At 39.3% G+C, this 27,391-nt stretch overlaps 1 protein-coding gene across 4 annotated transcripts; it reads right to left on the bottom strand.

Moving 5' to 3' along the window:
* Window positions 1-27,391, bottom strand: LOC143022000 (uncharacterized). 4 transcript variants are annotated; one of them, XM_076179934.1, is made up of 3 exons: window positions 27,258-27,391; window positions 349-492; window positions 1-198 (listed from the first exon to the last, which is right to left on the bottom strand). In XM_076179934.1, exons 1-3 carry the CDS (start codon window positions 27,306-27,308, stop codon window positions 16-18), a joined length of 378 nt encoding a protein of 125 aa, XP_076036049.1. In that variant the 5' UTR covers window positions 27,309-27,391; the 3' UTR covers window positions 1-15. The 4 variants fall into 4 exon arrangements, with proteins under 4 accessions (XP_076036049.1, XP_076036059.1, XP_076036052.1 ...); XM_076179944.1 differs by having other exon boundaries at window positions 27,202-27,346; XM_076179937.1 differs by lacking the exon at window positions 27,258-27,391 and adding an exon at window positions 4,209-4,238.

Here is a 27,391-nt window from a genome sequence, read left to right as displayed (position 1 = left end):
AAGGAAAAAATCATTCTAAGCTGTACTCACCTCATCTGTATCAGGAGCAACATGGATTTCTTCACCATGAAATTGTACAAAAGATTCCTTCACTGCTGCATGACCAACTGTATGATCAACTGCATCAAAGGTAGTGTCCTTCACAATCATCCGCACTAATGCCAGTACAAGGATGAAATACAAGGGTATAAGAATTTCCTGGATAAAAAGAAAAATATATATATATTATTTGTGTTACTACAGAAAATTGAATGTGGCATTTATACATTTATGGGAAAATAGAGGAAGAGTAGAACCTGTTTTATATAAAAAAAAAGTTAAAAGATAAGAGAGCAATGCAAAACTCACACTTAAGGTTTTCCGCCTTTCTCGTCTCTTGATTGTCACATTTCGCACTAGTAAAGCCTTAAGTTGTGTGCTGAAAGAACTATTTGGAACTCTACTCTCTGGTCTGGAGGTGAATATGCTATTGTTATCTGACATCATGAAATCCTGCAAAACATGTAATTAAACAATTAATCTGTTGCCCCAGATCTCTCTTGCAGGAGACCCATGGCTCCCAGGTAACTGGCAACAGTCATTGGATTGGTTCAAGTCAATCATGGATAAAATATTATATTTTGTTTTTTGGGCATGGCTAGGATGGAGCACTATAGGATGAGGTGTTCATAGTTTTCTGTGTGATGCTTGTCTCTGGAGCAGTTTGTTTCCGTGGCCAGGCCTATTTTAAGTTTATTCTGTTTTAATCCTGGACAGTTTCCTGAAAAAAGTTGTGCTAGAGTGATTCTTGCTTCTCTTGGGGGGTGGGGGGTGTTCTGTTGGGCTAATGTCTAGAGGGGTTTGATGGGAGTAGGAAGTTCAGTGGTTGGTCTTGTTTGCAACCTCAACATAACTAACAACAATCTTCCCTTGATATACCATTGCATTATGAGTGGGGGCCAGAATAATGGAGGGACAGTCATAGTATAATAAAGTAGCATCATTTCCCTATGAATAGAGATTTCCTCTATCACAGACAAAATGATGTGTGACTCTGGTCCATAGGGATGCCTCATCTTATGGCTTAACATCACAAATTCCCCCCAGCAGAAGGCTAGGACGGTGCCCTTTACAGAGGATTTTGTAGCATGGAATTTAATGAACCATGCCTTTGGTTCAATTTCACCGGTGGCAGGACTCGAACTGTCATCCCCTTGACCTTTGCCGCAAGTACCCACGCCCTAACCTGCTCAGCCTCATATAGACCCTAAAGTATCAGTTGCATGCTACTGAGCAGCTTTTAACCCAAAAATAACATGCAATCAATTCCCCAGGCATGGACAAAGAATATAAAATGTAATTAAATAGAAGCATCACAAGTCTAATCAACAACAAATAGAAAGCTTGGAGAAAATAACCAACAAATTAATGGAAAAAATTATAATTCCAAAATGTGGAGCAAAATAAACACCATCAAACGCTCAAAATTAAACACACACACGTCGATCGAAGGGACAACGAAGTTTGCACTCAGGTGATATCTACAAATTTCGAGGATCACAACAACAAGGAAGTACCTGTATTATATTAATAGGGAAGGGGAAAGCTTGTGGTGTAGTGGGAAGGTAAAGAAAAAGGAGGAAGGGAAGGATTACTGAGGAAAATCGAAGGAAATGAGGAAGGGGAAGATTGGGTCCAGGAAGTCAGATGGCATGTCAACAAAAGACAGCCAGACTACAATGGTGAAGTCGAAGAGATTAGTAAAAATGTAAAAATTAGAAATATAGATAAGAGCAGTGCAATGGAAGGTGAAGATAACTATTTCCATGGATTTGATGAGGGAGGAAATGACAACCTCCCCCGACTAGTAAATCTAAAGGAGAAACAAAAAAAATGAATGAAAATTGGTAAGTTAGGTTTAACCAATTAAAGTTGATCACTCAAAGAGTTGATAAACTGGAAGAACTAAAGAAGGAAAATCAAAACCTAACTAAAGAAATAGAAGAATTAAAAAGACAGTTAAGAGAAGTAAAGGATGAGAATGAGGAATTGAAGAGGAGTAATAAAGAGTCCATAGCAAAAGAGGTAAGTGGTTGGAAAAAAGTACAAGAGAACAATAAAATGGAATTTTGAGGTATAATGGAACAGCTGATGAAAGAACAAGCTAAGGACGCAGTTATTAAAGTGATGAGGGAGAAGGAGAATATAGTAAGAGACTTAGCGGATAAAAAGAAATGTATAATTATATTAGGGATGGAAGAGAAGTATAATCTAAATAGGACTACAAGAATAAAGGAAGAAAAGGAAAAAGTAAATAAGATATTAGTAGTTCAAGAAGATGAACCAGAAACAGGGAAAGAAATAGAAGAAAAATATAGTCTAGGGAAATACAATACAGATAAGACCAGACCAATTCAGGTTAAATTCAGATCACAAACAACAGCAGGGAATATCTTAGCAAAAACAGGGAAACTAGCAGACATTGATCAATATAAACAGGTATGGATAAAAAGAAAAATTAATAAAGAGGAGAGGAGAAAACAAAAAGATTAAAAGCTACGGGAAAAACGAGAAGAGAACAGAGTCACAAAAAGAGAAATTCCATTGGATAGTGAATATGAAAGTAAGGAAATAGTTTATAGCAGAGAAAAACAGAAGGGGAAAAGAAAACACAATGGAAGGAGCAGAAAATTAAAATTGTCTTACACAAATATAGATGAACATAAGAACAACATACGAATGAAGGAGACTGCAAGAGGCCATAAGGCTTACACTAGGCAGCTCCGTATCCATCACCACCTGTCATTCCCATCCATAAATTTGTCTAATAATTTATCAAAACAACTGATAGTCTCAGTGCTTACTACATGGTTACTAAGTTTATTCCATTCATCGACCACCCTATTAGTACACCAATTCTTGCCTATCTCCTTTTTAAATCTAAATTTGTCCAGTATATAACCATTACTGCGAGTCCTGCCCTGCTGTTTTAATATGATGACCTTGTTTGCATCACCTTTGTTAAAGCCTTTGATTCACTTGAACACCTCTATCAGATCACCCCGCACTCTGCATTTTTCCAGAGAGTGTAAGTTAAGGTGCCTAAGCCTCTCTTCCTAAGGCAAATTTCTGAGTCCATGTATCACTTTGGTCATTCTTCTCTGTACTGATTCTAGTGAATTGATGTCCATTCTGTAGGATGGAGACCAAAACTGTACCACATAGTCAAGGATGGGTCTATCACTAGATAGAGTTTAATAATTACCTCTGCACTTCTATTCATTACTGTCCTAGCAATGAAACCTAATGCTCTGTTAGCTTTATTCCTGGTGCTAATGCACTGTTTCCTGGTTTTAACGTCCGGGCACACTAGAACTCCCAAGTCTCTTTTGCACTCAGTTTTCTTTAAAAGCATGTTATCTAATCTGTATCTATTTTCGGGGTTGTGTAGCCCTACGTTTAACACGCTACACTTAGAGATATTGAAGTTTATTTGCCATTTCACCGACCATATGAACAATTTGTTAACCACTTCCATACAGTGACGCCAACATAAGCAGCATGAGGAGCAAGTGGGTACTCGATGATGCCGACGTCGCCATCTTGATTATATTTATTGTAGTCGTACCTACGTAATTTCCATTCTCTCTAAACTGGCTTCATCAATTTTCTATGGTTATCAAAATTTACAGGTGAAAGACAATGAACGAATGAGCACCGACTTTATTTTTTATAATGCGATTATTATGACGCAACATCGCACGTCTGGCAGCTAATGCTGCCAGACATGCGATGTGCCCCGGAGTGAAGAGGTTAAGATCATCCTGCAGAATCTCTGCGTCGTCTCCTGACCTAATTAGGTGTCCTATTTTTGTGTTGTCGGCAAACTTACTAACATCACTATCCCATTGTCTAAGTCATTTATGTACTATTGAACAACAAGGGACCCAAAACCGAGCCCTGGGGGACCCCAATAGTAACATTGCCCTGCCTAGATTTTACTCCATTTATGGTGACCCACTGTTTTCTGTTACTAATCCAAGCTCTAATCCATTCTTACACTTTTCCTCCTATGCCATGGGCTTTGATTTTATTTAGTAGTCTCTGGTGTGGCACCTTGTCAAATGCTTTGCTAAAGTCAAGGTAAATATCATTATAATTATCATTGTTATCTGATGCCTTATATACTTTAGTGTAAAAGGATAGAAGATTAGTCACACATGACTTACCCTTGGAGAAACCATGCTGTGAATCACGAATTAAATTATGTCTTTCAATGTGTTCTCTGAGTCTATTTACTATTACTGATTCAAGCATTTTTCCTACAACCAATGTCAAACTGAGTGGCTTGAATGAACTGAATGATTACCTGAAGGAAAAAGAACCAGATATAATGGGAATTTTAGAGACAAAATTGAAAGGTCAACTACCACCCAGCAGTGTAGGACATGATGCATATAATTATTGGATTCAAAACAGAGAGGTAAAACTAGGGGTGGAGTTATGTTCCTGACTAATAAGGATATAAATGTGAGGAATGTCACATATGGAAAGAATAGAAATGATTATGATGGAAGTGGAGGACAAGGATGGGAAAAGCAGGAAGTTTGTAGTAAATTATGTGGCTCCTAAGACGGCTTCGTGGGAAGAGAAGGAACACAAAAATATGTTAGAAGACACAAGGATAACACTAAGATAATGGAAGATGGAGGAAGAATAGTTATAATGGGTGACTGTAATTGTAAAGAAATCTGCTGGGAAGAGATGACAGTGAAGGGTGGAGACGACCTATGGGGAAATGTACTACTTCATATGATTATAGAACATACAATGACGCAATGGATACAAGAAAATACTAGGTATAGAAATGAGGAAGAACCTTTGAGACTGGACCTAATAATCACATCAGAACCCAAAATAATGGACAAGATTGAATATAAGACACCAATAAGTAAAAGTGACCACATATTGGTTGAACTGGAATTAAATGAGGAAAAATACATGAACAAATGAACAATATAGAATGGGAAGATTGATGTATAAATAAAAAAAAATGATAAAAAAAAGGGAATTCTTTCAAAAAGCTGACTGGGAAAGAATACACAAGGAGGAAACAACAGTAGAAGAGAAATGGAATATTTTGACAAAAAATTATAAAGGAGTGGAAAAGTATGTTCCAGTACAAAAGCAAGAAAAAGAATATGTAAAGTGCTGGTACAACAAAAGATGTAGGGAGTTAAAGACAAATGGGATAAAGCTTGGATAAAATGGAAAAAAGACAAAATACCTGAAAAATGGAAAATATATACTGGTTATGGAAATGAATATGTACAAGTGTGCAGAGAAGAAAAGAAAAAATACATTAAGATGTCATAGAAAAATGTAAACATCAACCAAAACTAATTTACAGATTTGTAAACAACAAACTGAAAAACAAATAAGAATTAGAGAAACTACGAAAAGGAGGAGATGAATACACAAAGGAAATAGAAATGGCAGAAATTATGAACAAGCATTTTAAATTGGTGTTTACAAGGGAGAACATACAACCTAGAGATATCGAATGGGATGAGAAAGTCCCCTCTATGAAAGAGATAGAAGTATCAAGAAATAAAATAATGAAACACTTTTGAGTAATCTCAATGTCAGAAAATCGCATGGACCAGACGAAATGGCAAGCTGGGTTTTGAGAGAATGCAGGAATGAACTAACATACAAAATACATAGTCTAATAAACAGTATATCATTAACGGTACTACTCTGACATAGTACTCACTCATACTGTTTTGTTACGGTTTAATATTGTTTTGTTGTTCCTTTGCTTATTGCAATGTTCCTTTTTGTGATGGTGCTCAAATTTTTGGTCTCAATATTCCTATGTGTACAAACATTTTAGTAATATTAGCTAAACTATAACAATGTGTACAATCATTTTAGTAATATTAGCTAAAATATAACAATGTTTATGTGCCATATGTGTTCTGACTGGTATTACTCATAATTGTCTCTGGTCCCCTTAACCCCCTACATATGTTGTCAGTGTGACTTAGTGTAGAATAACAATCTGATGAGGACCACAATGGAAATAAGCGTACATGCTTTTTGTGTTATCCTCGGCAATTCGCATTTATTATTATGAACTATGTGTTCTTGTCATTATTTGCACTTCATGGACATTGTTTAATTGCCAAATAAAGTCTATCTATCTATCTTCATTGAAAGAAGGAAAAGAGCAAATATAGTACCAATATATAAAGGGGGAAACAAGGAAGACCCTACTAACTATAGACCGGTCTCTCTTACAAGTACAATAGCTAAAATTTGTGAAAGAATGATCAAAATTAGATGGGTAAGGCATTTAGAAAAAAACAATGTACTAAATCCAAGGCAATTTGGATTTAGACAAGGACAATCATGTGTCACAAACTTAATGTGTTTCTATTCAAGGCTAATAGATGTAATACAAGAAAGAGATGGATGGACTGATTGTGCATTTCTAGACCTGAAAAAAGCTTTTGATAAGGTGCCACATAAGAAGTTGCTTGAGAAATTAGAAACTGCAGGAGGAATACAGGACAAACTGCTGAAATGGATGGAAGACTTCTTGCATGAAAGAAAAATGAGAGTGGTGACAAACACTCAAATTGGGATGAAGTGATAAGTGGTGTTCCACAAGGAACAGTTCTGGCCCCTATCTGGGGTATTGGCTGCATGTTATTGTGGCAAAGTAGCATGCAGTTGATACTTTAGGGTCCATACGGGGTGCCCCTACAGACCAGAGCCACACATCATTTTGTCTGTGATAGAGGAAAACTCTGTTCATAGAGAAATTATGACACTTTTATACTACGACTATCCCTTTGTTATGCTGTCCTCAACCCCTTGTTACTGTCCTGTACCATTTCTCTGAATATTCATTTCCTTTTTTCACCTACCCTGTGGTGGGGGAAGAGAATGCTACTTGAGTCGTAAAAGGCAACAAAAACGGGATGGGGGATGGGATTAGGAGTCCTGCTACCTGTAGCCCCAAAAGGGGACATTCCTATTAAAAAAAAAAAAAAAAAAAAAAAAAAAAAAAAAAAAAAAGCAAAGCCATAAGAGGGTCTGGGAGTTTTCCAACCAGTACTCTAAGGTTTGGGTCTTTTAATGCACATGGATGTGGTACAGATGAGAGTAAAAGGGAAAAGATAGGCAGTATGTTTGTGAGAAGATGGATGTGCTGGCTTTGAGTGGAACTAAAATGAAAGGAAAGGGCAACTGTGAGTTTGGGAGTGTAGCTGAGAGGTATTCAGGAGTGAAGAGGGGACGAGGGAGAGAAGGGGTGGCTATACTAATAAGTGAAGAGATAAGTAAGCAGGTAGTGGAGTGGAAGGAGGTTTCATCAAGGTTGATGTGGATGAAGGTGAAGCTGGGAAGGGAGATGTGGGTTTTTGTAAGTGTGTATGGGCCTGGTAATGAGAAGAGTGTAGAGGAAAGGGAGGCTTTTTAGGTATATAAATGAGTGCATAGAGGGATTAGGGAGAAATGACAATGTAGTTGTATTGGGAGACCTTAATGTTAGGGTAGGAAATGAACCAACAGAGTGATTGGGAAGTATGGAGTTCCAGGTAAAAATCGTAGTGGAGGATTGATGGTGGAGATGTGTCTTGAAAGAGAGTTGATGATAGCAAATACAGTGTTTAGGAAGAAAGTCAAGCATAAGTCCACATGGGGGAGGGTGGTGGATGGAAGGGTGGTAGAGTGTTAATGGACTATATAGTGGTGACCAGGAGTATGGTAGGAAGAGTTAAGGATGTACATGTTCTATGGGGGAGAGAGTGGGGGAATATCAGATCATTTTCTGGTGGAAGGTAAACTGAGAGTGGAGAATAGGTGGAGAAAGAGGAAAAGGGCAGAAGGTAGGGAGGAACCTAAAGTGAACTGCTTCAATGAGAAAAAGAAGGAGAATGAGTATAAGAAGAAGCTGAAAGAGGAGTGGGAGGGAGTAAAGGATAGAGTAGAACTAGGGGTGGAGGAGGAATGGGGATGGTTCAAGGAGGGAGTCATAAGGTGTGCAAACATGGTGTGTGGAAAAAGGAGCGCGGGAAGAAATAGAAGGAAGGGTACTGAGTGGTGGGATGAGGAAACAAAGAAAAGTGTAGAAGAGAAGAAGCAGGCATCCATAGATTGGCTACAAATTAGGACGAGAGAATTGTATGAGAGGTACAAAGTAAAGAGAAGGGAAGTTAAGCATAGGATAAAGGAAGCAAAGAGGAGAGCAGATGTGAAATGGGGTAAGAGTATGACAGAAAATTTTGAAAGTAATAAAAAGATGTTTTGGAAGGAAATTAAAAGAGAAAGAGGAGGCAAATCAAGTAGAGAAGAAAAGGTAAAATGTGCAGATGGAGAGATGATAATGGAAAAGAAGGCAGTGAGAGGAAGGTGGGCATAGTATTTAAGGGAGTTGCTAAATGTGAAGGAGGATAGGAGGGGAAAGGTAGTTGCAGTGGGAAGCGCTAAGAAAATGAGAGTGATGAGTGAGGAAAATGGAGGAGAAATAGGGAAGGATGAAGTGAAAGCAGCTGTTAAGATAATGAGAGCAGGTAAGGCTGGGTTGGATGGATGCCATACAGAATGTCTGAAGAAAGGAGGTACAGTTATGGTAGACTGGCTGGTGAGGTTATTTAATGTTTGTTTAAGAGAGGGTAGAGTGCCAGAGGACTGGAGGAGTGCCTGTATAGTTCTGCTTTACAAGGGAAAGGGGGATCAGCTTGTTGAGTGTAGTTGGAAAGGCTTATGGGAGGGTCTTGATTGAGAAGATTAGGAGAGGAACAGATGGAGTAATTGGTGAGGAACAATGTGGGTTTAGGACAGGTAGGGGTCGTGTAGATCAGATTTTTGTGGTAAGACAGATATGTGAGAAAGCTATAGGAAAAGGTAAGGATGTTTTTGGGGTTTTTATGGATCTGGAAAAGGCTTATGACAGGGTAGACAGGAAGGCACTGTGGGAGGTACTGCAGATATATGGGATAGGAGGAAAGCTGTTGAGAACAGTCAAAAGTTTTTATGAAAGTAATAGAGCTTGTGTTAGGATTAGAAATGGAGAGAGTGAGTGGTCTGAGGTAAAGGTGGGACTTTGTCAGGGATGTGTTATGTCGCCTTGGCTGTTCAATCTTTACATGGATGGGGTGGTGCGAGAGGTGAATGCAAGGGTAGTGGGTCAGAGGTTGGAGATGATTAAAGAAAATGGAGAAAAGTGGGAGGTGAGCCAGTTGTTGTTTGCTGACGACACTGCACTTGTAGCAGGATCAGAGGAGGGATTGAGGAAGTTAGTGACAGAGTTTGAGAAGGTGTGTGAAAGAAGGAAGCTGAAGATTAATGTGGGCAAAAGTAAGGTAATGAGATGTGCAAGGGGGGAGAGTGACAGTAGGCTGGAAGTGAGCATTAAGGGTGAAAGACTGGAGGAAGTGGATAGTTTTAGATACTTGGGTGCAAATGTGGCAGGAAAGAGAGGAGTGGGGTGGAGGTAGAATGTAGATTGAGAGAAGCAAGTAAATGCCTTGGTGGTTTAAAAAGTGTAATGAGAAATAGACATTTGGGAATAGATGCTAAAAGGTTATATGAAGGAGTGATTGTGCCAACAGCACTGTATGGGGCAGAAACATGGAACATGAGAGAGGAAGAGAGGAGTTTGAATGTGTTTGAGATGAAATGTCTGAGAAGTATGATAGCGGTTACTAGGCTAGATAGAGTGAGAATTGAGGAGATGAGGAGAACAAGGGTGGAAAGGGAGCTGGGAGATAGGATTGATGAAAGAGTATTGGGATGGTTTGGATACATGGAAAGAATGAGTGAAGAAAAATTAGTAAAAGAAGTGTGGAAGGCAGAGGTGGCAGGAGTGAATATGAGGGGGCATCCTAGGATGAGATGGATGGATGGTGTGAAAGGGGCATTACAAAAGAGAGGAATGTCTGTGAAAGAAGGATGGGAGGAGAGAAGATAGGGGTGAATGGAGAGTGGTTGTGTATGGATGATGCTGTGATGCATGAGTGGGAGTGGGTGGGGGATGGGGGGTGAGGAAATATGTATGACAAAAAATATGACACAGCCTGAAGGGACTTCTCCCCGTCTTCTCCTTTTCTGCATGGGGGGATGGAATTGGGGGTCGCCGATTTTATGAAGCAGCCTTGCTGTGGATGTGCTTTGTCTTGCGACACTGCTTCTGACCCAGGGCAGTGGACAGGATGCAGGGATGACCTGTCATCCAGGAGATGCCAAGATAAGAGTGAGGGAGGAGGGTGGAGGGGAGTGGAATATATAGGAAATGGATTGGGTGGGAGTGGTTTCTATGCCTTTTTCTTTTTGCCTGTTCCCCATGTAGGGGGAAAAAGCCTTTGGTATATGTATGTATGTATATATATTAATGATATGGAAAAAGGAATTGAAAGTTATATGAGCTTCTTTGCGGATGATGCAAAATTGTTGAAAAAGTGAACACTGAAGAAGATTGTGAGTCACTACAGAGTGATCTCAATAAAGTATGGGAATGGAGTAGGAAGTGGGAGATGGAATTCAATATTAAGAAGTGTAGTATAATGAGTGTGAGTGGTTCGAGGTGGGACTTCGTCAGGGATGCGTTATGTCGCCCTGCCTGTTCAACTTATACATGGATGGGGTAGTGCGAGAGGTAAATATAAGGGTAGTGGGTCAGGGATTGGAGATGGTTAAAGAAAATGGAGAAAAGTGGGAGGTGAGCCAGCTGTTGTTTGCGGATGACACTGCGCTTGTGGCAGGATCGGAGGAGGGATTGAGGAAGTTGGTGGCAGAGTTTGGGAGAGTATGTGATAAAAGAAAGTTAAAGATAAATGTGGGTAAAAGTAAGGTGATGAGATGTACAAGGGGTGAAAGTGGCAGTAGACTGGAAGTGAGCATTAAAGGAGAGCGACTGGAGGATGTCGATAGTTTTAGATACTTGGGTGCAAATGTGGCAGGAAAAGGTGGGGTGAAGGTGGAGGTAGAATGTAGATTGAGAGATGCGAGTAAATGCCTTGGTGGATTAAAGAGTGTAATGAGGAATAGACATTTGCTAATGGAGGCTAAGAGGAGACTGTATGAAGGAGTGATTGTACCAACAGCACTGTATGGGGCAGAAACATGGAACATAAAAGAGGAAGAGAGAAGGAGATTGAATGTGTTTGAGATGAGGTGTCTGAGAAGTATGATGGGGGTTACTAGGCTAGATAGAGTGAGAAATGAGGAGGTGAGGAGGAGAACAGGGGTGGAGCTGGGAGATAGGGTTGCTGAAAGAATATTAGGATGGTTTGGACACGTGGAAAGAATGAGTGAAGAAAGAGTAGTAAAAGAGGTATGGAAGGTAGATGTGGAGGGAGTGAATATGAGGGGACGTCCTAGGATGAGGTGGATGGATGGGGTGAAGGGGGCGTTGGGGAAGAGGGGAATGTCTGTTGAGGAAGGACAGGAGAGGACGGAAGACAGAGGTGAATGGAGAATGGTTGTATATGGATGATGTTGTGATTGCATGAGGTGTAATGGGCGGGGGAATGGGGGGTGAGGTAGTATGTGTGAGCAAAATTTGACGCAGCCCAAAGGGATTTCTCCCGACTTCTCCTTTTATGCAATGAGGGGACGGAGAGGGGGGGTCGCCGATTTAATGAAGCGGCCTTGCTGTGGATGTGCTGTGTCTTGTGACACTGCTTCTGACCCAGGGCAGTGGACAAGGTGCAGGGATGACCTGTCATCCAGGAGGTGCTAAGATAAGAGGGAGGGTGGAGGGGTGTGGAGTGTATTCAGGAATGGAATGAGTAGAAATGATTTTATGCCTTTCCCTTTTTGGCTACCTCCCTTGTAAGGCGGAAAAAGCCTTGGTATATGTATGTAGTATAATGGAATTTGGAAGAAGCAAAAAAATAATAGTGGGATCATATAAATTGGGAGAGGAAATAAAAAAAAAAAAGTAGAAAATGAGAAGGACCTGGGAGTCATTATTATGATAATATGTCACCTGAGAAACATATGAACAAAATTTTTGGAGTAACTTATAATCTAATAAGAACAATCAAAGTGGCATTTACATACCTGGATGAAGAAATGGTGAAGAAAATACTAGTCATTTTGATAAGACCAAGTTTGGAATATGCAGTGACATGGTCACCAAGTACAAAAAAAATGTATAACAAAACTTGAAAGACTACAAAGAGCAATTACAAAATTGGCACCAACACTCTAAGAATTATCATATAAAGAGAGACTAGCAAAACTTGAGCTACAGACATTAGGGCAAATAAGAGAGAGAGGAATCTTGATAACTATTTATAGAATCACAAAAAGCATAGAAACTACTGATAGAGAGGATCTAATAAAATTGGATAGTAGAAATACAAGAGGACATGGAAAGAAAATTAAGAAAGACAGTTATAGAAGTGACCTGAAAAAGAACAGCTTTCCCTACAGAGTAATAGACATGATTTGGAATAAGTTAGATGAGAAAGTAGTGTGTGCAAAAACAATACAGGTAGTCGTCAACTTACGACCTATGCGACTTACGACTGATCGACTTTACGACCACGAGACAGTGCAATAATATTTAACATTTAATAGAGCAATAGAATTGTAATGTTATGCCTGGCAGTGCGGTACAATTACTTTGCACGCCGCGAGACGCAAGTACGATAGTATTGGCAGGCTGCCGGCAGCGTCAGCATCTCAGCCAGCTAAATATTTTTTCATTTTGTTTGTTTGAAGTAAAATGTTTCCTAATTTTGCATTGCATTTTGTATTTTCATATATTTTGCAATAAATAAAATGTAACAGCAAAACTTTTTTTTCATGCCTTGGCTAGTTTGTTGCCGATAACAATATGTTCGGTACAGTACGTAAACGAAAAGAATGTGTTTTTAAATAAAATTTTACCTTACATTTTGTATTCTTTATATGTTCTGCAATTAATAAAATGTAACAATAAAACTTTTTTATGCTTTGTCTGTTGTTGATAATAATATGTTCAGTACAGCATTTTGTATTTTTATGTGTTGCGATTATAAAATGTAACAGTAAACTTTGTTTATGCCTAGTCTATTGTCGATAACGATATTTTCGGTATACTACGTAAATGAAAAGAATGTGTTTTGAAATAGAAATTTTCCTAATTGTGCCTTGCAATGATTTTAACTTAACAAACAAAAAAGTATTTGTAGGTCAAAGATAACAGGACTTTATTCAGTATGCGTTGGCCTAGGCTACGTTTCCTAACAAAAATTATAAAAAAGTTAAGGAATATTAAAGAACGTAGCTCAAAGATAATACGATTTTATTCAGTATGCATACCTTTCCTAAAGAAAGTCTGGTGGTAAAATAATAAAAATGTTAAAAAATACAGTATCTAGTATCATAGGTCAAAGATGATAGGATTTTATTCAGTATACTTAGGCCTAAGCTACGTTTCCCAAAGAAAATCAGATAAAATTATGAAAAGGTTAAAAATACTATACAACATAGTTCAAAGATGCTAAGATTATTTCAGTATGCAAAATATACAGTATATATACAGTAACAAAAATAATATATAAAGGGTAATATATACCGTATATATATATATATAAAGTCCGACTTGCGTCCAGATCGACTTACGACCTGTCTGTCGGAACCGAACTTGGTCGTAAGTCGACGACAACCTGTACATGAATTTAAAAACAGTCTAGATAAAATGAGATATGAAGACGGGACACCACGAGCATAGCTCCCCTTCCAGTAAAATACAACTAGGTAAATACACTCCATCCCACCCATGAAGCACTTGGCACAACTCAGGGTAAAATACCATCACCAAAACAGCAATATAATACCATCAACAAACATGTCTCCAAAACAAGTTTCAGCCTACATCAGAAAATAGGAAAATAATTCTAATTATATCAAAAATCAAACCTGACACTGAAGTCACCCACCTTTTCAGAAGTAAAAATATAAAAGGGGCCATACAGAAATTAAAAAGCTCCAAAGCTGAAGGCCCAAACAAGATCTCATCCATCTATCCCAAACACCTTGGCTAAATAGTCTTAACCACTTCCATACGGTGACGCCTACGTAGGCATCATGAGGAGCAAGTGGGTACGCAATGATGCTGACTTCAGCGTCTTGATTATATTTATTGTAGTCGTACCAAGGTAACCTCCATTCTCTCTAAACTGGCTTCATCATATTTTCTATGGTTATCAAAATTCACGGGTGAAAGAGAACAAATGATTGAGCACCGACTTTATTTTTTATAATGCGATTATTATGACGCAACATCGCACGTCGGGCAGCTAATGCTGCCAAAGTGCGATGTGCCCCGGAGTGAAGAGGTTAAAATCCTTACCTGAGATTTTCAACCAAATCACACTACAAAATCCCACACATCTGGAAAAGAACTCAAATGAGCTAACATAATCCCAATCTTGAAACCACACAAACCCCCTGAAAACCCTGCATCATACAGACCAATCTTTCTACTATCCACAATATCCATACTAATGGAAAGGCTGATAACAGCAAGAATCAAATCAGAAATATTGGTAAATTTATAGTTTCACCCAACCAACAATTTTCTGATGTGGCTTATGTACTTCTGGTGAGATATGTATATATATTGATATATTGATAGATGGTGTACATCATTTCCATTGCAAATGCATAGTTTTCAAGTAATGAATATTTAGATTTATGCCTACAACTCCTGGGGGACCTGTGGGAAATTGGGGTTTTTGGGTGGGGAGCATTAAATTGAGTAATGCGCATTGCAAAACAGGTCTAAAATCAACAAGAACACATAAAAAATATGTGAAAATACATAGATTACACCCTTGAATGCGGCAGTGGCAGCGGCTGAAGTGAGTGTAGCCATGTTATTGTTGAGCAGCGGTACTAACGATTTGCAAAATTTATCGCTCTATTTGCTACATTTGGCGAAGCCCACTCTGCCCACGCAAGAGTTGCTAACCCTAAATTAGGGAATAAATTCATGAAGCTTTGAGAGGACCAAGAGTTGCAATTTTGTGTACAACTAACCTAACCTAACCTAACCAAACCTAATGTAACCAAACCAAACCTAACATAACCAAACCAAACCTCACCAAACCTGACCTAACCAAACCTAACATCAACCTACCCTAACCAAACCAAACCTCAACCTAACCAAACCAAACCTAATCTAACTTAACCTACCTGGGGGCTTTGCCCCCTCAGACCCCTCCAAAGCACTCTTAGTAACGTAACTTGAGATCTCTTTAAAGTATAACTATTAGTATAATCATGTGTTTATTATAACTAATAAACTAAATGGTATCCATATTTGCCATAAATTAAAACCACAATAATAGCATTAGCATTACCTTATGAGGAAGAGGTTGAGGGTTGTGGTGGGCTTCACTAAATGTAGCAGATAGAGCGAGAAATTTTGCGAATTGTTGGTAACGCTGCTCAACAATAACATGGCTACGCTCGTGTCAGCCACTGCCACTGCTGCCATCAAAGGTGTAATTTATGTATTTTCATATATATTTTTTTTGTGTTCTTGTTGATTTTAGACCTGTTTTGCAATGTGCATTACTCGATTTAATGCTCCCCACCCAAAAATCCCGATTTCCCACAGGTCCCCCAAGATCGTTGGGGAGATGTAGACATAAGTTTAAATATTCATTACTTGAAAACTATGCATTTGCGACGGAAATGATATACACAATCAATCATTACACAACATATCTCACCAGAAACACATAAGCCACATAAGAAAATCGTTGGTTGGGTGAAACTGTAAATTGTCCAAAATATCTACCACCACCAACCAACGGCAATGTGGATTTAAGAAAAGCCATTCTGCTAATACCCTGCTCACAAAGATCACACAAATACTGTAAGGATTCAATGAAAAAAAGCTCCAGCAGAAAGAAGAGTTATGGTTGCCACAGATATAAGCAAGGCTTTCGACAATGTCCCTAGACACATACTGTACTATTCAAAAAGATCATAGGGACATTCAAAACAATGACAAGAATTGGTTAACCATGAAGACAGTGCAGAGTAACCCAAAACACTAAATCTCATCTACAAAAACGCTATACAATGGAATCCCTCAGGGTACAATTCTTTCACATTTAATACTCAATCTCTTCATGAGATAGAAAGATAGATAGACTTTATTTGGCAATGAATCAATGTACATGAAGTGCAAATAATGACAAGAACACATAGTTCGAAATAATAAATGTAAATTGCCGAGGATAACACAAAAAGCATGTACGCTTATTTCCATTGTGGTCCTCATCAGGTTATTATTCTACACTAAGTCACACAGACAACATACGTAGGGGGTTGAGGGGACCACAGAAACTCATGAGTAATACCAGTCAGTACACATATGACACATAAACATTGTTATAGTTTTGCTAATATTACTGAAATGGTTGTACACATAGGAACATTGAGTCCAAGAATTTGAGCACCATCCAAAAGGAACATTGCATTAAGCAAAGGAACAACAAAATAATGTTAAACTGTAACAAAACAGTATGAGTGAGTACTATATCGGAGTAGTACTATTAATAATATACTGCATTTTTCTACATCTTTATCAACATGTATGAGTGAGTACTATATCAGAGTAGGACCATTAATGATATAGTACAATATTCTACATCTGTAACAACATGTAGTTATAGTAAATCCTACACTGCAGCTAGGGTCGCCTATTAATTAAATCTAACATTTAACCTGAATCTCAGGACAGAGTGGGCAATTACTATGAGCACCAAGGAGTAGTACATTATAACCTGAAGCACCAGAGGTAGGGTACAGGGGACCAGTACTCGTATGAGTAAAACAACAAGGAGAATGAGGAAAAAGGTCAGATCATAACTGTTCTCGGAACCTACCTGAGACATATACCATATTATGACTGGCAAAACAAAGGTGGAAACCAATTTCTAATCATCAATCATTGTTATGCTGAACTAAACTTCTGAATGACAAAAAAAAAAGGGGGGGAGTGGAGGTCAGAACAGTTATGAGTGAATGCAGATATGGATGGTACTACTCATGGAATCAGGTATCCCTCACTAAGCTAGTAGTACACAAAATCAAGGCTGTTCTCTGTCCATAGCTGAGACATATAGTAACCCTTGGCTTTTTTTCTTGAAGGTAACCTTGCTATTTGTCTTCTTAATGGACACAGGTAGTGAGTTCCATAGTTGAGCACCTGTGAAGTGAAAACTGTTTTCGGTGAAGGGACCTGCATGAGGTACAATAAGAGACTCTTGACTGTTCCGGGTTCAGTTCTCAGCCGATAATGTAAAATTACAGCTCACATATGAGGGAGCAGAATTATGAATGACATTGTAAACCTGGTTTAGTTTCAGCAGCTGGACACAATATTTTACAGGTAACATTCCTACCTTGCTAAATTCTTCAATACCAATATGACTACGTTGAGGTAGGTTTAGTATGAATCTAATTATCTTATTCTGCGTAACCTGTAGCCGGGACTGGTTTTTTCTGCTCAGACTACTGTACCAAGAGCTACAAGCGTAATCAAAGTGATGTTGTAACAAGGCTGAGACCAGAAGCTTCTTTGTTTCCAGATCAAAATTTCTGGCTTTTCTGTACAAAAATTTGACTTTATGTGAACATTTGGAAACAATCTTATCTGTTATGGCATTCCCTGAGAGGGACTGATCTAAGGGTATTCCAAGATAGGTTACCTCTTGTTTTGACTCCAAGACATTAACCCCACATCTGACCTGTACATCGCTGCATTTCCTGAGGTTAGGTTTGGATGCGAAGACAATACTTTCCGTTTTACTGAGGTGTAAGGACAGCCTATTACCTATGAGCCAGTCCTGGACCGATGACAGTTTGACACTCAGTTTCTCCTCTACTTCAACTGGGTCCCTACCTGAGACAATTAGAGAGGAGTTGTCTGCAAATAGCAGTAACTTACAGTGCACCGCACCTGGCATGTCATTAATATAGATCAGGAACAGTAGCAGTCCTAGAATTGAACCTTGTGGTAAACCACAAGTTATCTCTATGTCATCGAGTACTGGTTGATTGCGACCTGTAAGGTAGGACTTGAACCAGCCAATATTCGCCACTCCTAATGCCTGAAGTTTTTTTAATAAAATATCATGGTCCACTGTATCAAATGCCTTTTGAAGATCCAACAGGACTAAACCCGTGTTATTACCTCTGTCACATTCCTGTTTTATCAGATCGTAAAGGTATATTAAGCTGGTGTCTGTTGAGTAGTTCGTTCTAAAACCAGATTGCATACCGTATAGTAGATTACGTTCCCTGAGGTAGGTATCTAACTGATGGTATACGGTACGTTCCAAGACCTTCGATATAATACCTAGAATTGAAACAGGCCTGTAGTTACCTGCCTCAGTTTTTGCGTTTTTCTTGTAAAGAGGTGTTACCCGAGCCCTTTTCATGTCGCTTGGGATAAATCCTGAACCAATAGACTAATTTATTATGTGGGTTATTGGGGGAGTAATAATTGAGGCTCCATCCTTAACAAACCTCGCAGGAATGTCATCTAACCCTGTAGCCTTATTGACACTTATGCTAGCCAGTAATTTAAGGGGGGCCACCCCGGTGATTTTTTTTACGAATATTTTTAAAATTTCACTTTTCACTTTTATCAGCTCAAGATGTCAGTCCTACCCGAAACTATCACTTGAAGTTTTTTTCTGAAAAATATTTTTTTCCCCCTCAGATGCCATTTTTAAATGACCCGGGGTGTTGCATCATAGCCTGACGCGTGCGCTAGAAAATGAGGTATCATTCAATGCTTATAATTATGTAGAACTATCATTAAAATAATTTTTTCTTTATATAAATTTCGACAAATGGCATCTCTTCCCCGCATGCGTGTGGTATTCCTAGCTACTCACGTCCAGTACATACAGAGACATTACAGACAACGCAACGCTGCGTTCCTGTAATATTTCTTTTATATTCGTCTTGCAAGATGACTTACAAACGTACGCTTACGTTATCGAGGATATCCAACTTCAAGAAGAGTAAAGGGCATCAAGACTCTTCAGATCAAGGAGAAATTAGCAGAGATGAAGGGGAGAGCGTGTTATCGCCGTCCAGCTTATCACCTCCTCCTCCGCCACCACTCCCACCCACGCCACAACAGCAGTCACCCCCCATTGCTCTTCATTCTCCACTAAGTCCACAATATATACATATATATATGTATATATACATATATATATGTATATATACATATATATATGTATATATACATATATATATGTGAAAATTTCATGCCAATCAGATGAATACACATGGCAGGAAAAGGAAAAAAACGAAAAAAAACTTTAGAAGCCGATATCTCGAAATGTTGTTTTTTGAACTTCAAATATTTTCACAAAATCGGTAAAAACTCTGATCAACTTATGTTAGGTATCAATTTATACTTCAACAAAAATAGAATTTTTTGTTGGAATTAGATTTTTCAATTTGTCCAAAAAAAAAATGGGATTCAGGAGACCTAATTTTTTTTTCGAAAAAAAAAAAATTCCTTCAAAGACAAAACAAAAAATTGAAAAACAAATCCAACAAAATGTAGATATATGAACAAAGTTTCTATGATAATTTTTTCAAAGCAATTAAGTGAAAAATGAATCTTGTGAAACAAAAAAAAAAACCATGTTTTTTTTTTTGTAACTGCTACCATTCATCAAAATTTCATGAAATTTACAAAATAGCATTTCTTTACACCAACAAACAACATATTAAAATAAATTTCAAAGCAATTGGATGAATCAGAAGCGAGATATGAGCCCAAGGAGTTTTTGGGGGTGGCCCCCTTAAACACTTCTTTTTGAATGGTCTTATGCAGTTTGAAACACTTTGACGACTTGTCCTATAATACTCCTGAACATACCTAAGCCCAAACTTCCCAGAACCTGTAGGGAGGGATTAACTAGTTTTGTGGCAATGGTTGTGAAAAAGGTGTTGAAGTGATTGGCTATGGTGTTCCTATCAGAGTTGAGCTCGCCGTTTATCAAGAGTCCTATCCTGTTTACTTTGTTACTAGGCTTTGTGTGAACTTCTAGGGTCTTCAGCGTTTGCCAAAGCTTCCTTGGATCGTGTTTGTTCTGGTGCACCATCTTAGTACAATAATCAGCTTTGGCTTTATCCTTCCAATAATTCACCTGATTCCTATAGTACAGAAAGCCATTATAGTCCTCCTTATTTCCACTTTTCCTAAATCTGGCAATAAATCTGTCTCTATCTCTAATCAAACCCAGTATTTCATTAGTCATTCATGGCTCCGTCCTCTGTTTTATTCGTATCACTTTGAGAGGCGCTACTCTATCTATAATAGTAAGAAATGTGTACTTAAAATTAGACCAAGCCTTATAAACATTGGTACAATTTAGAACTGGTGACCAGTCTGTCCTACCCAATTCATCTACAAAATGCTCTCGTGAGTAATGCTTCATGGAACGAAGCTTCACTGTGTTGTGCTTGTTGAAAATCATCTTCCTAGCTTTCCTAGTACAATATATGAGCTTGTGGTCACTAAGACCATAATCACAAGCAGCAGACTGCGTTATCTTGTTACGATCGCAGACCAGGATAAGATGTATGATGGACCTGGATGTGCCTGTTATTCTAGTGGGCTCGTCAATCAGTTGTGTCAGGCCATGAGATATTAGCAAGTTTCTCAATGCCTTAATAAGATTATTATTTGTACTTGCCAGATTCATATTAAAATCACCTAGGATAATAATTTCTTGGTCATGCATATTGACCCGATTGAAGCAGGTAGATTCTTATGCGCTATAGAAGGACATCTGTTTTGGTGGTCTGTAACAGACCCCATATAAGATGGGATGCAATTTGGGTAACAATATTTCTATCCACACAGCTTTGTGCCCATCGTTACTCATAAGGTCTGTACGGGGGTTGAATGCTAATTCGTTACATATGTAAGTACAAACCCCTCCTCCGGTCCTCTTTCTATCATTACGCACAACACTATAACCCGGAATTGCAATTTCCCAACTCCAGAACTAGAACTAAACACCAATTTTCTCTCATATGCAGGTGACTTGACAATAGTAACCCAGCACAGTAAATACAAAATAGAAAAGAGTACCCAAGCCTACTTGAACAAATTGGAACAATGTCCCAAAAACGACAGAATGGAACCTTCACCCCGGAAGTCAACAGTGTGTTACTCACACCAGGCAACCATGAAAAATGTAATAAAATAAAAAGAACCCTAGAATTCTAGGGCTTGCATTTAATACTGATATGACTTTCAACCCATATATTAAGAAGAAATTAAAGTATGATAGATTCATGTTCTCTAACTTAACTTACCTAACCTGTGGCGGGCCAACTTGGGCAAGTAGATGGGCCAAGTTGACCCTACATCTATAACTGGCATCAGCTGCTTGAGATGCCAGCTTTATTTTGATAGATGCAGAGGTCAAAGAAATTAATGTAGGATCAATTTGTCTACCTACCTAACCTAACCTAACTGAGGTGGGCTGACTTGGTCAAGTAAATGGGCCAAGATGGCAATGGGCCAAGTTATACCTACACCTAAATATATTAGAGACCTGAAAGCAGATATCAACAAGAAAACAAACCTACTTGTTGTTGTTGTTGTCGTTCCCTAGACTGTCTGTCCGAGCAGTCCCGTCTCCCCAAGGAAGGCCACAGCCGAAACTGGGTTTTCCCACAAATCCTTTATAGAGTGTATGTTGTGTTGTTTGCGTGCATGATTGTGTATAATGCAGTCTTCCATTATGTGTTGTATGGTATGGGGTGAAGTGTTACATCCTGGGCAGCTGTTCACAACACGGTCGTCCAGCCTCTTCTGGTAGCTTAGAAGTGCTGGATGGTGACCGCATCGCAGTCTGGCCAAGTGGACTCTGTCCTTTCGTGGGAGAGAGGATTCAGAAGGGTGGATATCAGGGGGTCTGGCATGCAGCAGTGTGTTGTCTTTCAGTGTGTTAATGGAGCGGTGAGTGATGTGATTATGAATATGTTTCTGGAGGCTGGTATTTGGTGGTTGTGGAGGAAGAGAAGAGAGTATCTGTGCGTAATAAAGGTCTTTGGGTGTTGTTTTAATGTTTCTTGGTGTGTGTGGGTGTTCTGCTATGTAGTGTAGCGGGTGTGATGTGTTTGTGGTGGCTGCAGCAAGTGTTTGTGTGCCTCTCATGTCGAGGTGGTCCTTGACTTTGAGGACTTTTGTTTCATGGTGTAAATGGTCTGTAGGTGATGTATTTGTGCAGCCTGTAATTGTTTTTAGGGCTTTGTTTTGTATGATTTGAAGGGTGTTGTGGTGTGTCTCACTGAGATTAGGAGCCCATGCAGGACTCGCATAATTCATCACTGAGCGTATGCATTGTTTGTATATTGTTATATTAGTTTCTTTGTTTTGTCCAAATGTTGTTCCAGTGATTGACTTAAGTGCGTTAAGTCTAGGTGTGCATTTGTTTTTTATGTTTGTGAGGTGTTGTTTGAAAGACATGGATGTATCGTATGTTACACCAAGAATTTTCGGTGTGTTTGTGTGTGGTATTAGAGTGTTGTTGATGTAGAGATGAGGTATGTATTTGTGTTCTTTTGTCCAGTTGGTGAGAAGTGTTGCTGTAGATTTGGTTGGAGCTATTTTGAGTCTGTTTGTGATGAACCATGTGTTGAGTGTGTCAAGGTAAGGCTGGATTATTTCTGCAGCTTTATCTGTGTTACAATGTGTGCATGTGATTGTTATGTCGTCTGCGTAGGAAGAGATTTGTATTTCTGAGGTGTCTGGTGTGGGTAAGTCATGCATGTATGGATTAAATAATGTGGGGGATAGAACTGAGCCCTGTGGTACTCCGTTCTTAATGTTTCTGATGTGCGATGATTGGCCATTATATGACACATGAGCATTCCTGCCTACCAGATAATTGGCCAGCCATCTTTTGGTGTTATTGTGCATGTCTGTGTTATATATTTTATTTGTTAGGTTGTGGCGGGGGATACCATCAAAAGCTTTACTAATGTCCAATGTTATAAGAAGTGTTCTGTGGTGGGGCCTATCTGAATTGATGCCATCAAAAATTCTTTGTGTGAGGTTTGTCAGAAGAGTGTTTGTGGAGTGTAGTGGCCTAAAGCCGTGTTGTGAGTCAGCAAGGGGAATATATGGTGTGACAAGTTTAAGTATTAGGCGTTCAATGACTTTAGAGGGGGTGCAGAGAAGTGTGATTGGGCGGTGCGATGTTGGGATTGTTGGGTCTTTGTTCGGTTTTGGAATGGTGATTATTTTACCATGCTTCCAGATGTCGGGTATAGTGTTGTGTGAATAGCTGTAGTTTGCAATGTTTGTGAGTGTGTGTATACCTTGTGGTCCAATGTGTTTTAGGTGGATGTTGCTTATGTTATCAGGGCCACAGGCAGATGAGTGCTTGAGATTATGCGTTATGAGTTTTGTCTGACTGTCTATGAAGGGTGTATAGTCTGAGTCTGTGGGGAAGTCTTTCTTACGTCGAATGGTGCGTCGGTCGTCAGGGTGAGATGTAAGATGGCTCGTCTGTGCAAAATGACAAATGAGTGCGTTTGCTTGTTGTCTGTTTGAGGGTAGATTATCTGTTGTTGTGATTATTGCTGCGTGAGAGCGTGTAGTGTTAGTGTTGGATAGTGTGATGCTGTTGAGTGTTTTGTACAATTTGCTGGTGTTTGTTTTGTGATCAAGTGTATTAATAAAGTTTTGCCAATTTTGTGTTTTTTGTTCATGTATTTTATTGGCAATCACAGTGTTTAGTGTTTGTATTTGGTCTGCTATGTTTTGAGGGATAGGTGTGGGGGTATCGTGTTTAAGTGTGTCACGTTGTCTGATGAGGTCTTGGATTTCTGGTGTGAAGTTGGGGTTGTGTGATTTTCTGTTGCCTCTAGGGATGTATCTCTTGTCTGCGTTTTGTATGATTGTATTAAAAGCGTGCACAGCATTGTTTATGTTTGTGATTGGTGTACTGTTAAGTGTTTCAAAATGTTGTTCTGTCTCTTCAGTAAAGGCTTCCCAGTTAGCTCTCTTGTAATTGGTGTAAGTGTGTCTGTGGCCAGCTGGGGTGCATCTTGTTTTGGTGGTGATGATGATTGGAAGGTGGTCAGAGCCAAGGGCTCCGACCACTCTCCATGATGTTGTTGGGGTTAGGCAGGGGGAGCAAAAGGTGATATCAGGAGAGGAGGGAGTGTAGAGGGCTTGGTATGGGATATGTGTATGATTATGCGTGTTGTTCATGATAGTCAATGAGTCGAATTGAGTCTGTATATCAAGCCCTCTGTCTGTGTCAGGGTTGTCGACAAACCAGGCTGACGACTTGGCGTTGAAGTCACCACCCATGATCAGGTTGGGGATTGAGGTTAGTTGGCTGAGTTGAGGTCTGAAGGTGTTTGGAACAGTGGGGGATGATTGGGGGGGAATGTACATGTTAACTATTGTTAGTGTTGAATTGTTACCTGTGCGGATACGAATGGATTGGGTTTCTGTTGTGTTATCTGTGGTAGGGAGGAGAATTTTGGTTGTGGCACTTGTGTCCACAAAACAGATGGAATGGTGGATCAGGGTGATGAGTCCACCGCCATTGCCGTCAGTCCGGTCTTGTCTGATGGTGGTGTAATTATGAAATGATGGTGTTTTGTGTGAGTGTCTTAATTTTGTTTCTTGTAAAATTGCAATGTGTATGTTGTGTTGTTTAAGAAAGTGTTCAAGTTCATGTTTTTTAGTGTTAATACCGTCAATGTTGTGTTGTAATATGTTGATGTTGTGTGTTTTGTATGTGTTGTATGTTGCCGTTTGGGGTTGAGGTTGGGGTGGTAGTGGGGAAGGTGTAGGATCTGGGTCAGAGGGGGGGAAAGGAGAGATCGGGGACAAAGGAAGGGGAGTACTAATCGGGGGTAAGGGCAAAGGGAAATTGGGAGTGGGTAAGGGTGTTGGCTGTGGTTGGGGAGGTGGGATTGGGGTTACTGGAGGGCAGGTAGAACATGTCCAAGTGTTTGTGTATTGGTTTGTGTCAGCAAGTGTTGTACAAGTGAGGTGGGCCCAGTTTTTGCACATATTGCACTGAACTGAGCCCCTTGTCTGTCTGCTCGAAGTAATGGGTTTAGAGCATGTTGGGCATGTGTATTTTGTGGTGGGCCCAGGATTGCTCTCTACATCTCCGGCTAAAAGTAGAAGAAGAGGGGTGATCACCGGAAAATGACCCCTCAGTGCAGAAAAAACGTAACATTGTGTGTTGGAAAAAAAGGATTGTGGTACTCCCCCAGGTAGGCATAGTTCCTCCTTGGGGATCGGTGCCATCTGCGTAGAGCTGATGGCCAGGGGTGGTTGCTGCTGATTGGCCCCCAACTCTTGGGGTTGGGGGGTGGTCCCACGACGTAGACGTTGCAGCTCCAGGACCAAACAAACCTACTTAAATCCATTGCAAGCAAAGAGTTTGGACAACAAAAATCTAATAACCAACAACAAACAATTCAGTATTCACAAGAATCACCCTCAAATATGTCTCCACTGCATGGTTCCCAACAATCAGCAAGATGAATACAATGTACAAACTTTACAAAATGCAACACTGATAGAATGCACCAAATCAACTCCAATTGGACACTTGCACATAGAAACCAAAACCTTCCTCATAAAACACATGAAAATTACAGGAACACAATTCTACACTAGAGCACTATACAAGATCCACCCTTCACACTACAAGTCACAAGTATCACCAACAGAATACAATAAAAAATCTACTTCAGGAGTACTGTAAACTACTTACACATCCGACAACCTACCATCTGTACCAGTGACAATACCACAATAAAACATTCCCACTTATATCATCAAACAAGCAGTTCAAAACAGTCACTGGGACAGGAGAAGCTCAAGAGGACATAGAAAAAAAAAACAAAAAAACATAGCTACGGAGGAGATCTGAAGAAAAGCATTTTCCACATAGAGTGGTGGACACTTGGAATAAACTTGACAATGAAATAGTGTAAGCAAAAACCATTCATGAGTTTAAGAGCAAACTAGACACTGCGAGATACAAAGGCGGGACACCACGAGCGGAGCTCTCCTTCCCGCAAAATACAACTAGGTAAATACTCAATACCCCCATCACCCCAGACATGAGCCCAACAGAAATACATATACATATGTTTGTACCTATTTGCTTCAAATCCTCCCACTGGCCTTCTCCAAGAAAAGCCAGCCGTACTTACTACTGTTTTCTATATGTTTGTTAAAGTTTAACGTCCCATCGATACTGTTTTATTATAATAGGTTCTCATGATTTAGTATAATTTCCTATAACTATTTTCACAATACAGAGAGATGCTATTTTAACCCCACAACTGGTTTGGTTGATACAAGGTTAGGTAGTACAGTACTCGTGTTTTATTGTGTTGGGTTATGTTACATGTTTAAGCGAGACTGAGTTATATTACGTCAGGGTAAGTTTTGCCAAATATTGGTTTGGATTTTCCCATTTTTCACTGTTCTACATCGACGATATTTTAATAGTGCCGCCGCATTTTGATTGGCGAAAAAAAAATATATATTTGTTTCTGGCGTATTTCCCTCCAAAATTCGCCGTAAGGACAGCGATATTGTCATACACTGTCATGGCTGAAAATTAATTAATGAATCTTTATACTGATGAATAGGATCCACCCAGACAATAATAAAATTATTTTTCCAACTGCAACTGAGACAATACTACCGTTTGACAGGGCCTTTAAATGATTTTTAAGTGAAAATAGTTACCTTATCTAAAATTATCGAACGATGAAAATAAATTCAGGAAATGACAGCACTTTCATAGTTTTATTTTGGAAAATACGGACTAAGTATAGTGTAATATTTTACTACACTTTTTACGCATTTTAACATTTCTGTTGTTATATGTCGAATACAAGGCGTCATTCTACCTTTCTGAGATCGGGACGCCCAACCCCGCAAACCTCGAAAAAATAATCAAATAAATAAGGTATGTAACCCCCACCTTCTATTAATTTACCTTCCCTTTTACCTAACATTATTGTAGAAGAAGCGACATCCCTGTTTCCCGCCCACTATCAATGTAACAAGCAATGCAGCATGACACAGGAAAATGCCGATAGTAAATAAGTATATAACTTTTTGCCGATACATACAATAAACAGCCATGCCAATAATACCTGTGAAGTATGGATGGTACAAATCGTGTACAGTAACAGCAATATGACCAACTTACATCGATGAAGTATGACTGAGATGTGTAGTGTACGCACAATGCTTTGCGCATGCAACCACAATCGAGTACCGCATCACTGCTTCCTCGCCCTCAAAGCCTATAGATAAGAAACTGATAAACGGGTATGCTGATAA

This window comes from Oratosquilla oratoria, chromosome 3 (genome assembly GCF_046742065.1).
Source record: "Oratosquilla oratoria isolate Oo_2021 chromosome 3, ASM4674206v1, whole genome shotgun sequence".
Taxonomy (NCBI): Eukaryota; Metazoa; Arthropoda; class Malacostraca; order Stomatopoda; family Squillidae; genus Oratosquilla; species Oratosquilla oratoria.
This window is presented reverse-complemented; position numbering and strand designations above follow the sequence as displayed.